The sequence below is a fragment of the Cavia porcellus genome, unplaced genomic scaffold (assembly GCF_034190915.1).
Source record: "Cavia porcellus strain 051 isolate PalLab524CR breed Dunkin Hartley unplaced genomic scaffold, mCavPor4.1 scaffold_17, whole genome shotgun sequence".
NCBI lineage: Eukaryota > Metazoa > Chordata > Mammalia > Rodentia > Caviidae > Cavia > Cavia porcellus.
In genome coordinates this window covers 74,067,540-74,080,202 of record NW_026947500.1, presented here as the reverse complement: position 1 = coordinate 74,080,202, position 12,663 = coordinate 74,067,540, and the positions used below count along the sequence as shown (strand labels likewise).

The 12,663-nt window shown below is 60.7% G+C and overlaps 1 protein-coding gene across 9 annotated transcripts; it reads right to left on the bottom strand.

The window, feature by feature from the left end:
• Positions 1-286: 286 nt before the first annotated feature.
• On the bottom strand, positions 287-11,893 carry Adamtsl5 (ADAMTS like 5). Of its 9 annotated transcripts, XM_063228980.1 has the most exons (14): positions 10,884-11,017; positions 9,921-9,984; positions 9,662-9,789; positions 9,004-9,202; positions 8,823-8,914; positions 8,525-8,585; positions 8,293-8,401; positions 6,833-6,960; positions 5,838-5,949; positions 5,400-5,486; positions 5,096-5,259; positions 4,759-4,948; positions 4,616-4,687; positions 287-4,328 (listed from the first exon to the last, which is right to left on the bottom strand). In XM_063228980.1, the coding sequence occupies exons 4-14, from the start codon at positions 9,133-9,135 to the stop codon at positions 4,027-4,029; spliced, it is 1,449 nt and encodes a 482-aa protein (XP_063085050.1). In that variant the 5' UTR covers positions 9,136-9,202; positions 9,662-9,789; positions 9,921-9,984; positions 10,884-11,017; the 3' UTR covers positions 287-4,026. The 9 variants fall into 9 exon arrangements, with proteins under 9 accessions (XP_063085050.1, XP_063085053.1, XP_063085049.1 ...); XM_063228983.1 differs by lacking the exon at positions 9,004-9,202; XM_063228979.1 differs by lacking the exons at positions 9,662-9,789; positions 9,921-9,984; positions 10,884-11,017 and adding an exon at positions 11,676-11,893 and having other exon boundaries at positions 4,759-4,873.
• Between the last annotated feature and the right edge of the window lie 770 nt (positions 11,894-12,663).

Sequence of the window (12,663 nt, the reverse complement as noted above, 5' to 3'; positions counted from 1 at the left end):
CCAGGCCCCCTGCAACACCGGGCCAGTTGAATGTACAATAAAACAGCCGCCCAGACCCACGAGTCATCTGTGCTGGCTGTGAGCATCCAGCCTGGCTTGGCTTCCCAGAGTGGGAAACAGAGGCCCGGAGAGCAGTCATCCGGCCAGGGCAAAGCAGGACGCTCCCCCTCAAGTCCCCCTCCTCTGCTGGCCTTGGGGTCAGACACGCTCCAGGCCTTGTTTTTTGATAGAACTGTAGAGGGGAGAAAGATGAGGAGGATGGCGGCGGCTGAAAAGATAAGAAGTATAAAATATAAGTAACCTTTATTTTGGAAATGCGAGAGTGGAGAGACACGCCCGACCCCCTGGGGCGTGGCATCTCCAGCCCGGCAGAGTACTTGGGTGACAGGTGTGTGTCAGCATGCCTGGCTCAAACCCCTTTCTTTTAAAAAACAAAGTCTTGCAGAGGGCTGGGGATTTAGCTCAGTGGCCCGAGCGCCTGCCTGGTAAGCCCGAGGCTGTGAGTTCATCCCCTCACCAAAACAAAGAAAAGGAAAAAAAAAAAAAACTCTTGCAGAAAAGGGAAAAGAGACCATCCCTTTCAGCTCACTGAGGCCCCCAGAAGGTAGAACAGAACTACAGCACTGGAGTTTGAGAGCCCTTAAGGGGACCCCAGAAAACTCTGGCAGGGAACGGAGATGGAGCTGGAAAGATCAGGATGCCACAGTAGGGGTCGTAGCAAAGCCAGCGACACTTGAGACCTCTTCTACCAGAGGTGGCCTGGGGCCGTGGTCCATTGTGGGCGGGGCTTAAGGCTCCGCTCCGGTAGTGTAGAGGGCGGATCTAATTCAGGCCACGCCCCCGTGGTGCGAATTGGGTCTGGGTCTGAACAGAGTCTGCCGCCGGGAGCCCTCAAGTCTCGCCGGTCCCCCTAACATTGCAACGCTGTCAGCGGTCACTGGCGGGGTCTCCTGCACGCTGCGACTTGCTTTTGGTTTTGCTTTGTTTGAGGCTACATCCCAGCTTCCTGGCTTTTCTTGTTTTGTTTTGTTTCTGAGACAGTTCAGGCTGCCCTGAAACTCGCTATGTAGCCCAGGCTGGCCTGGAGCTTGCAGCGATCCTCCCGCCTCAGCTTCCCTGCTGGGACTGCTGAGTGTGCCGCCACACCTAGCCATCCAAACCCTTTTAAAAATACAATTTTATTTTGAGACAAGTTCTTGCCAAGCTCCCCAGGCTGCCCTCAAATTTGAATTCCTCCTGCTTCAGCCTACTCCTGAGTGGGATTGCAGGCCTGGCCACGGGCTCACAGCTGGGGAGGGGAAAGTTGAGGTGATAAATAGGTCAGGGGTACAGAAATAGCACGGAGGAGCAGGGAACCTGCTGGGAGTTGGGGTCTGGGTCTGCAGAGCCAGGGACTGAAAGTTCAAAGGCCCTGGGGCAGGACTTAGTCTGGGGAATTGGGCAGGCAGCTGGGAGGAGGAACTGGGAGGGAGGCCAGAGTCCTGGGAGTCCTGGCGGTGCCCTTCGGGGGCTGGGGAGAACTTGGGCTTTCACCCAGGAAGTAGGTGTTATCAGAGGGTGTGGAAGACTTGTGGGTAACCACTAATGAGCCCCACCCAGGGTCCTTGGCCTCTCCAGCTGTTGCTGCCTGGCCCAGCAGTTGTAGAGGAGGCTTCTGCCATGGTCCCTGGGAGAGGAGGGCAAGCTGGCTCGCATGCACCCCTCACCTTTGCCCTAAGGCTTGTGTGTGGCATTGGCTTGTGATTCCCGCTGTGTAGGAGGCTGAGGCAAGAGGATCCTAAATTTAGACATGCTCAGGAGTGAGTGCCTGCCTAGTGTGAGTGACCCCAGTGCCACCCTCAGTACCCACTCCCTGGGTAAGCAGGCCTGGCTCTGCCCCTACATCCCAGGTGGCTTGGATTGTTTTTGTTTGTTTTTATTTGGGGCAGAGTCTAAGTTGCCCAAGTTGGGCTCCAAGTTGAGATCCTCCTGCCTCAGCCTCCCAGAGCCCTGGGTTGACAGACGGGTACCACTGGGACTGGCTCCAACCTTTCTGCCAGCACATGCACCAGCCTTAGCACCTGTGGCCTGCCTGCCTGCTGGGCCCCTCAGCCCAGAGGCTGGCTGTGGCCCGCTGCTGGGGCCCTGGGGTCCACCCTGGCTCGGCTTCCTGGGGCTTGGGTGGGAGGTCAGGGCTGAGGGTCAGCCCCAGGCAGGTGACAGGGCATGTGCTGTCCGTAGAGAATTAACATTTCCAAGCCAGGCATGGTGGCACACACCTGTAATCCCAGCACCCAGGAGGCTGAGGCGGGAGGATCCCAAGTCGGAGCCCAACCTGGGCACCACAGTGGCTTAGTGTGATCCTGCCTCAAAATAAACACCAAGGGAGGGCTCGGGTGGCATGTGCCCGGCATGGGGGTGGCCCTGGGCTCCATTCCAGCCAATGCTACTGGAGCAGCCCTGAGGGCTGTACAGCAATCCCCACCCATGTGGCCTGGGGACATTTGTCCCCACACACCTGGCGTGGGGATGGCTGTGTGGGTGGCCCCTGCACTCTACTCTGTCATGGACATCTAGTCACCATGCAGGGTCCAAGCCAGAGCAGACCCCACACGCGACCCTCCAAGTGTCATGTGGACTCTCCCGTCGCATCCCCCTCTACCTGGCACAGGGCAGAGGGCACTGTCTTGGGTACCAGAAAAGGGGGAACAACAGCGTACGCCAGAGAGGCCCCCAGGGGGATCCTGATGTTGGCCGGGTGCATCGACCCCTATCACCGCCAGGGGGCGCCCGATCCCTGCACATTCCCCACCCCACCTTCACCTTGCTGGAGGTGTGGGGGTCCTGGGCTTTCCCGCGCGGACAGGTCACCGAGGACCATTACAGAAAGTCAGGAAGCGATCATGGCTTCCCCCACCCCCAGGCTAGGCCTGCCAGGGTCATTCCAGGGACCACTGAGTGGCTGGTCCTTGTCATACACTAGTTGCTCAATAAATCTCGGTCCAGGCCAGTGAGCCGGCCCGTGGGTGCAGCTGGGGACGCGCGGTGGGAGGGGCAGGGCCCACTCTGCAGCCCTCAATTGTTCACCCCTTGCCAGAGAGCCAGAGATGCTGGGGGTAAGTGGGGCTTCAGGACCACGGCCATGTGATTCTACCAGATTGTCCCCGAGTCTGGCTGAGTATGTGACTGGGTACTCAGATTCTTTTGGCTTGGTGTTTTCAGACAGGGTCTTACTATGCAGTTGAGGCTGGATTTGAACTCACTATGACCTTGAATGCGTGATGATCCTCCTGCCTCAGCCTCCCAAGTGGTGCAATGACAGGCATGTGCCAACATACCTGGCTTGTTTTCTTTTTGTTTTTGTGCTTGTAAAGATTAATTAAATAGGAATAACAACAGTTATGGGCAGCAATCTGTTAACTGAAACTCAACCAGTGTGAGGTTTGAGCTTCCTAGTAACCAAGGCAAAAGGGGAAATCAGTAGTTGATAGGGCCTAATTATGCATTTCTTCAAAGTTACATACCTGTTGGTGAGTGTCTCTAAATACACGGGGGTGGGTTGTGAGTGACAAAAACTGAGGATGAGCACAGATAGAGTCAGGGAGGTAAACACAGAGGAGCTTCCTGGTACCCAGGGAAAGAGGGGAAACTGACTCATTGCAATATTCCACCAGGCATGTGTCCCTCTGGGACATGCTTCTTTGTGACAGTATTGTTAACCATGTGAATGCAATGTGAGATGAATGAAAGCAGACACAGAATTTCTGAGTGGAAAACAACCATGAGCCTCCTGGTAGCCAGGGTGAGAGGGGAAATACACGTCAGCATCTGCTCTGTCTCTATGTGTCCTCAGCAGTGCCTGCCTGCTCCTGCCTGCTCCTGACAGTGGATCCGACTATATGCAGAGGTGCCCATGGTGGGACAGGGAATCACATAGTTGCAAGTGGGAGATACTTTTGAGCTTCCTGGACACCAGGATGAGAGAAGAAATACGCTGTTTGAGCCCAGTGAGGTGTGTCTTGCAGGGTAGGTGCCTCTCCCAGGAACTCAGACAGGGCAGCGCCTGGCAACCAGACGGGCCCGGCTGTCTTCTGCAGGGCTCCAGGGCCGGGCATAGCCAGCGTGGGGCAGCAGCAGCCGGTCCTGGGTGCCATCAGGGCTGACGAGGCGCCGGACTGCCAGCAGGTACTCACGATGTGGAGCCAGAGGTGGGCAGGGGCAGGGCCCGGCAGCCCACACATACTCGCGCGTGCGCAGTGGCGAGCGGTTCTTATAAATGAGCAGAATTCGCACCTCATAGCGGATCTCCTGGGCCTGGCGGTGGCTGCCGAGCACTCGGGCCTGAAACACTGGAGGTGGGGTGGGCGCTGAGGTCGCTGGAGACCCCCGCCTGTGCCTACCCATACCGGCCATTGCCGAAAGAGAAAAACAAGGCCCCAGTGGGACCTAAGAAAGCTCTGGGAGCGGGTGTCAGGGTGGGCACCTGTCATCCCAGCATTTGGAAGGCTGAGGCAGGAGGATCACTGCCAGTTTGAGGCCAGTCAGACTACACAGTGAGTTTAAGGCTGGCCCTAACTATATTAGGGGGACCCTGTCTCTCCGCCTCCCCCCAAACGGCCCTAGGGCTGGTTCTCACCAAAGTCGCTTCCGCAGTAGTGTAGCAACCGGTGGGCGCGACCACGGGTGTCAGGACAGGGTGGGCAGGGCTCTGTGGGGGGCAGTGTTGTGAGGGGCACAGGCCTCGCCATCGCCCGCCCCATCCTGGCGTGTTTGCCTTACCTGGGGCCCGGGTCGGGCTGCGGGCCGCGGAGGCTTCAAGGGACTGAGCCGGCAGAGGCTCCACCTCCCGGGGTTGCGGCTGCCGCAGGGCCCAGCCCAGGACCTGCGCCTGCGCCTGGAAGGGGGCGTAGCGCTCGCGAGGAAGCCAGAACTCAAACTGCACGCCGGGGTTGGGCTCCCGCAGGAGGACCTGGGGGGAGGGGGACGGGAGCTACAGGGCAGCAGGGTCTGCCCCGCCCCCGCCTCCCCTGCGGCCTCCCCTGCAGCCTCCCCTGCAGCCTCTCTCTCTCTCTCTCTCTCTCTCTCTCTCTCTCTCTCTCTCGGAAGCCGCGCACACCTGCAGGAGTAGGTCTCGTGTGGTGGGCCCGGCCGCCTGCAGCGTCTCCTCCAGCCCCGCGGCGCGGGTGTAGACCACTTGGGTGCCTGCAGCCTCGTAGGTGCCCGGAGGGCTCACCGCCCAGTTCCCATTGAGCACGTAGCGCCCGTCACCGCCCATCAGCGCTGCAAAGGAAAGCTCAGCCGGGATCCCGGAGCCGGCCCACTGCCCTCCTGGAGCAGGCTCCCCACCCGCCTCAGGCTCCCCAGCTGTGAAGTGTGGGACTCCTGCTGGCCTGGCGCCTCCACCCTCTGACCCTTGGTACCCAGGTGGTTCCGGCTCCGCTGCACCACGCGAATGTGTCTGGCGCCCACGGGAATCAGGGTCACGTTCCAGTACCCAGCAAAGGCACCTAGGCGGGAGGATAGGAAGGTATTGGGGTGCCGGCGGGGGGTGCATGAGTGGTGACTTGAGGATTAAATAAAATGCTGCGGGGAGGGAATCCATCAGTGTGTTGGTGCCCAGTGGGGGAAAGCAAAACAAAATAAATCGCTCCGAGAGTGTTTGGAAAGTGCAACAGGAAAGCGTTAAAACCCATGTTTTGGGGAGGGTGGGACAATCTGCCAGTGGCCAATCAGAATGAAGGGCTAGAGAGGTTGGGCCGCAGATGGCCCAATCAGAATGGGGGTTCGCCTCCGAGTCTACGGTTAGTTAAAGACCCGGTTCCAGAAATGCGTGCAGGGAGGACGGGGAGGGTGGTCACCAGCGTCACGGAACACGCGCTGCACGAAGAGACATGTGTCGTTGGTGCCGCCGCAGCGGCCACAGCGGTCCTCGAGGGCGCCGGAGCCCAGCACGCCGTCACAGCCAGCGCTCTACAGGAGTGATGGATACGCGCGAAGTTACGGATCGGGGAGGGACACGGGCTGGCAAAAGGGCGGGGCCTGGAAGCAAGAGGCGGTAGGACTGGAGTAGGGGGACTTGGGGCGGAGCTTAGGGGGCGGGGCCTGGAGGAAAAGGCCCGGGAGGGAGCCAGGGGGTGGAGCCTAAGTAGGGTGGTGCTTGAGAGGCGTGGCCTGAAGGCAGGTCTGAGTAAAAGGTTACGCCCTGGAGGAAGGAGGATGGGGTGCATCTCAGAGGGGCGGAGCCTAAAGGTACAGGTTGGGTCTGAAGTAAGGACCTAGGGATGGGGGCGAGAGTTAAAGGGAGCAACCAAGGAAGGAGCCTGTATGTGTTCGTGTGTTGGTGACCTGTGGAGGCGTGGCCTCGGCCTATGGGCGGGGCCTGATAGAGGGGCGGGGCCCGGCCGGGGCGGGCCCTGGAGGGAGAAGGCTGGGCGCAGCCTAGCAGGGATGGGACCCGTGAGGGCTAGTGTGGCTCAGAGAGGCAGCTGGAAATAAGTGATGGCGACCCAGGGACGGGGCCTGAGAATTAAGAGCTGGCTCTAGGGGCTGGGGATTTAGCTCAGCGGCATAAGCGCCTGCCTTGCAAGCAGGCAGTCGAGAGTTCGATCCCCGGTACCGATAAAAAGGAAAAAGACAAAAAAAAAAAAAAAGAGCTGGCTCTGGAGGGAAGTGACTGGGGTGGAGATTAAGAAGAGGTGGAACCCAAACCTGGGCGGAGGGACGGGTCTGAAATAAACAATGGGGAGGGGCCCTGGGTCTCGGCTGTAGGAGGATGGGCGAGGCGGGACCTGGGAGGGGCGGAGCCTGGGGCTAGGGGAGGGCCTGAGAGGGGCGGGGCCTGGCAAGTTCTCACCAAGCAGCGGCCAGCCACACAGAGGCCCTGGGCTCCCGGGCTGCAGGGCGTACCGTCCAGTACGCGGCCAAAGCTGTGGTAGAAGGCTTGCCCATCGGCCAGGCAGTTGAGGTCGCACTGGTTGGGCGCTACGCACAGGGAGAGACAGTGCTGGGGCCCTCGGTGAGAGCTCAGCCCATCCTGCAGTGTGTGAGTGGGGTGGCCATCCCTGCGGCTAGATGGGCCCTGGCATTGAGCCAGCGCCTGACATCAAAGCTGATGCTTGCTATGAGGACCCACGCCCCTTCCTTCCTTCTTGCATGCATTCTAAACACTCACTGAGGTAGTCTTATTTTCTTTGTCTCCCTCCCTGCAGTACCGAGGATGAAACTCAGGAGTTTTGCACTTATTTCTGGTCCTGACCCTTCATTTTTATTTTGAGACAAGGCCTTGCTAAATCACTGCGTTGTCCAGACCGGGCTCACACTTGCAATCTTCCTGCCTCAGTCTTCCAGAGCCCTGGCTTTAAGCACTCATGATTTCCTAGAACCACTGAGTGCCAGGGTTTGCAGTACCAGGCTGAACTCACTCGGCTCCTGGCCCCATAAAAAGTGTCCGGTATAGGCCGGGGATACAGCTCAGCGGCACAGCGCTTGCCTTGCAAGTGCAAGGCCTGAGTTCAATTCCTGGTACCAAAAAAAAAAAAAGTGTCCAGTAGGAGCCGGGCAAGGTGGTGCATGCAGCCTACGATCCTGGCACTTAGGAGGGTCCGCGAATTGGAGTCCAGCCTGGATTACACTGAGTTCAAGGTCAGTTAAACTAATAATGAGATAGTGTCTCAAAAAAAAAATGTCCAATATGGAGTCCCCTGGGCCTCAGTTTCCCCTTCGGCTGCATCAGCGGATCATACTATAAGCAAACATCCCTGAGCTCTGTCCTGGCCCCCTGGATCCCTGCACAGTCTGGCCGGCAGACCCTGCCTGGAACAGAGCCAAGCTGGCCCTCAGGGGGGCCTCTGTGGGGATGCAGTTACCACTAGGAGAAAGAAACCAAGCAAACCAGCCCACAAAGCTGACAGAGGGCTTTTTTTTTTTTTTTTTACCACTTCAGGTTTTTATCTGCGTGTCTTCACAGTGCCGTGGTGACTGAGGCTGCCTGTCTTCCTAAACTCTGGAGGCGTGCTGCCCCGGGCACACAGTTATTATATAACTCACTATTTTCGGCTCAGTGCAGCAACATTTCCCGTTACTCGCATAAGTTTGAGCACCATGGCCCTCTACAGACAGTCAATCAGCCTGTGGTTTTATCCTGTGCAGAATGGACCCTGCTTCCTTTTGCCACTGCTTTATGTGGTACTTCAAAACTCTTACATATCCGTCAAAGCCCTGGCATTAATGCCCTTCCTCTGTGACATCTTCCAAGTCCTGTTCTTCTCTCCATAGGAAATGGGTTGCGTTCTGTATATCTGGATCACTACTCACCCCCATGGAAGGGTACCCATTGGTAGGTTTCCTGGGTGCCCAGGACAGGGCGGCCATTGTAGAGGGCACATTGAAGGTCTCGGAAGGGCACGGCTCCTGGTGAGCAGTCCTGAGGGCAGAGACAATGAATGAACCCCAGACATCATTGCCCATCATGTGTGCTGCCCACGTTTGGGGCCTCAGGCAGGACAAGGAGCTTCAGGGCAGACTCATGGACGGGGTCAGAGCTTACGGGCAGCTGGCAGACGCGGTATTCGTGGCTGTCCCCTGAGCATGGTTCTTCCCCTGGAAACCTGGCCGGAAGTGGGCAACCTGAGTGTGGTCGGAACACCCAGGGACTCCCTCCCTGCGCTATCCCGTCCACCCTGCCCCCACAGCCCCACCCGCATTCCAGCTGGATCCTCGGGATTAAAGGGCACGGCCTGTGTGGGCGGTCGGGAGGCGTGGCCAGAACTGGGCGTGGCCGGAGGGAGGTCCGGACTGCCAGTTTGGCCCCGCCCACATCCCCTCCTCATCCAACCCCCCCTCACCGGATGCAGCGGCGGCTGCGCACTGAGACGCCCCGACCGCAAGAGCTGGAGCAGAGGGTCCAGGACCCCCATGGCGTCCACTCTCCAGGACCCTACTTGGGGAGACAGGGTCGGGTCAGCCTGGAGGGCAGCTGAGGACGCTGCACCGCCGGCCGCCTCGCAGTCCCTCCGGCCCTCTTACCTGAGCACTGCCCCCCAAGCCGCAGCTCAGCAGGGTCCCTAGCAAGAGCAGGAGATTCTGCAGGGGCCGGGGTCTGGGGGAGCAGAGGAGGCCCAGGCAGCGGGCACCCGCAGGACAGGGGCTGAGCCCCATCGCTGCCCTAGCTGGCTCTGCGACTTTGGCGTGGGATGAATCCAAGCTCTCTGAGCCCTTCTGGTCTCTGTGGGGGGGCGGGGGCACAGAAGTAATCCTGGGACTCCACACACCGGGAAGATTTCAGGAATGGTTCGATCAGGGCGGGTCTCCAGGGCACTCCAGACCTCCTCTAAAGCAGGCCTGCTGGTGCGGGTCTGTAATCCCAGCACGCTGGGAGCCTGAGGCAGGGGGTCATGAATTTGAGTCTAGCCTAAGCAGTTGAGTGATTTAGGGAGAGTCTGTCTCAAATCCATAAATAAATTAATTAATTAATTAAAAGGGCTGGGGATGTAGTTTGGGGTGAGGTTCAATCCCCCGGGCCAGCACACACACATACACACAGGCACACGCACACACGCACATTTCTATGTGTTATTGCTACTGGTTGCTCATTAGCATATGGTGCACATAGTAGGTGCTCAATAAATGTCTGGGTCTGGTGATTGAGAGATTATTTGGGGCTCCAGGGTTGAGGACCCCTCACCACTTCCCAGGTCGTCATGGCTTCCACCTTCCTGTGTAGCCAGAGGCCCGCCACTCCACTTTCCCAGGCCTCAGTTTCCCCATCTGCTGCTAGGGCCAGCCAGGCTCAGTCCATGATTCTATGAGACCCTGCAGATGGTGTGGCCATGGGGGCCGGGTCAGGAGCCGGGGGACCCTTCAGCTGCATCCCGACTTCTCAGTTCCCAGACCCTCCCAGCACTAGGGAGCCCCCCAGTCAGGGCGCAGCAGGGAGGGGTGACCTGGCTGGGATCCAACTGGCGCCGTCTGGCCTCATCCGAGGGGAGTGGCGCAGAGCCAGGGGGGCTGCAGGGGAAAGGGGAGGGGGGCCATACAGGAGTGGGACTCAGTTCCCCGTCTGTCAGGAGGGGCAAGATGTCACTTGCCACCACGCATGCCGCCCTCCTGGTCATTGCCTGTGACCTGACAGGCAGCAAGGTCACACACAGTCCTCTCTGGCCCCTTCCAGGCCTGGGCTCCAAGAGGACACACAGCCCATCCTCTGAGCCTCAGTTTCCCCAGCTCTCAGCCCATCTGGCCCTAACATTCCGATCTCTGCACCCTGGGCCCCGAGGTGGCCCTCAGAGCCAGTCCAGGAATAGGCCTGGAATCTCCCTCTGTGACCACAGCTGTGTGACCACGGCATCTCCACCCCTCTGGGCTCCAGGAAGCAGGAAGAGGACTGAATCCTGAACTGAGCCCTAAGCTGGGGGGGGGGGGGAGGGGGAGCGTGACCTTCACAGCAAATCCCCAAAGGCCGCCAAGTGCTGGGGTGTGGGGGGGTCTGGGTGGTGGAAAATGGGGAACTTCCCTTCCCACTGCTCTGAAGGCCTGGTCTCCCCAGGCTGGTCATGGTGGGCACACCTGGCATCCTAGCACTCGGGGAGGCTGAGTCAGGAGGATCCCACGGTTCAGCCCAGCCTGGCAATTTAGTGACTCAGGGAGACCCTGTCCCAAAACGGGAGGGGATGTCGCTCAGTGCAAAGGCCCTGGGTTCAGTCCTTGGCACTTCAAGAAAGAAACTTGCTCCCCAGTGGACAAGGAGATCCCACCCCATGCCGGCTGCACCCTGTGACTGACAGAGCTAGCTCAGGGCAAGTTACCCTCGGGCCTCAGTTTCCCCCGGAAAGGCGGAGCACGGAGTTCACTCCTACGCTGGGGGTGGCTCCCGTGTCGCCCGCGGGGCGGATGGAAGCGGGACTTACCGGCAGCGGGCTCTGGGCGCCCCAGCGAGCGGAAGCGGCGGGCGCGGAGCGCTCTGGGGAGCGGAGCGGCCCCCGTGCGCCCCCGCGCGGTGTCCCCGCCCGTGGGTGCCGGTGACCTTGGGACTGGGCGCCGCCACCCGCCACCCCGGGCTGCTATTCCGAGCGCGGAGCTCAGGGCCCGGGAATGTGCGCGACCCAGGTCGCCACGCCCCGGGTCTGCGCGTCCCCGGAGCCCAGGTCGGGGGGGGGGGGGCGCCCCTGGGGTCCTCGTCCAGATCTTCCGGCAGCCCCTGCCCGCGGGGCTGTCCCGGACGGGAGGCCACAGCCGCGGGTCTGGCGCCCCAGGATCCCAAGGCTTCCCGCCCTGGCCCGCGCCCCGCCCCCCAGCAGGGCCCCCCGAGCCCTGGGGAGCGGCTGCGCCCCGCACTGGCGGCGCACAGGGGTGGGGGGCGGAGAGACCCTCCCAGCCGCATTCCCGGGCGCTGCTGTCACTGGGACGCGCCCCACCCCGCCTACGCCCGCCCTGCCCAGCCGCCTGCCCGCCGGACCAGGTCCCCGAAGTCCTCGCCTCGCGGCCCCCACCTTCTCTGACCTCAGTTTCCCCATCTGCGCAATGGGGTCGGCGGGGGTCTCTACAGTGAATCTTCCCACTGCGCTTCAGCGATTTGCACCGACGCACAGTGACTGGGAACCCCGACCCTAAGCCTCCCCCACCCCACCCTGTCCCGGGCCCAGGTCTGAGCCCCGCCCCCCACCCACTGAGGGACTGGGTCGGCGCTCTGGTGCACCCACCCGCTTCTGGCGGCCCTTAGGCGACCCCTGGAAGACGCGGCACGCAGGGGTGGGCTTCTCCAGCCCCCGAGGCTCCGCCTCCCTGCCCTCGGTTTCCAGATGACCAGCTTGAGCCCAGCTTGGTGGCACGCGCTTGTCATCCCAGCAGTCTGGGAGGCTGATGCAGGACAATCCCAGATGCAAGCCAGCCTGGGCAGCTTAGGGATTTAGTAGTGTCTCACCGCCCTCCCTGCTCAGGGCAAGGGGCAAGGAGGCGCTCGCTGTGGAGGTGACTGTCACAAAGGTCAAAGAGAAGGGCAGCCTGGGACAGGAAAGGCGCACGGACAGAGCCTGGGAGGCTGGAGTCCGCGCCGGGTGGGGGGGAGGGCCTGGGGCTGGAGGTGGGGGCAGGGCGGGGCCTAAACCAGCCCGGGGGCGGTCTGGGGGGGTCTTCTGCCTGGGCCTTGGCAAACGCCACCGCGGGGGCAGGTGGGGTGGGACAGGGAGGAGAGGACCTGCGGACAGCCAAGGTAGGGACCCTTTATAGGGCATCAACTGGGTGCAGGCCTGCGGCTTGGCGCCCAGGAGCTTCGGGAATAACTGAGACGTGAACTCTGTCAGGTGGACCGTCCCGTCTCCCCCAGATGCACCCCAGTCCTGCAGGCCTAGGCCCCTGCTCCCTGCCTGCCGGGAAGGCACACAGCAGGCCCCATGGGGTGCAGGGTAGCTGCCCAGCACCTGGGAGTTGCAGGATCACACCCGAAATCCAGCAGCTCTGCAGCGCGCAGAATCGGTTCCGGACACGTCTGGATGAGAAGGTGTTGTCTGCCACAGTTCTGTCTGGCATCGGTTGCGCAAGCTAGAGCTTGTTGCCCTCGGTTGCCTGGTGACTCAGTACCCCCATCAACCAGAACAACTAAGAACAAGTACTGTCCTTCCAGCAGCACTGTGTGCAGGGGGCGCAGCACCCCGTGTAGGGGCCTAGCTCGTGCAGGGTGAGCTGTGCTCT

Excerpts from the sequence above, each read along its gene's own strand:
- Adamtsl5 (XM_063228978.1), bottom strand. The coding sequence starts at position 11,815 with ATGACAAGCGCGTGCCACCAAGCTGGGCTCAAGCTGGTCATCTGGAAA. Across the intron at positions 6,961-8,292 it reads ATGGGTACCCTTCCATGGGG|CGCCCAACCAGTGCGACCTC; the intron begins GTGAGTAGTGAT and ends CCCTGTGCGTAG. Across the intron at positions 5,487-5,837 it reads GCGCGTGTTCCGTGACGCTG|GTGCCTTTGCTGGGTACTGG; the intron begins GTGACCACCCTC and ends CCTCCCGCCTAG.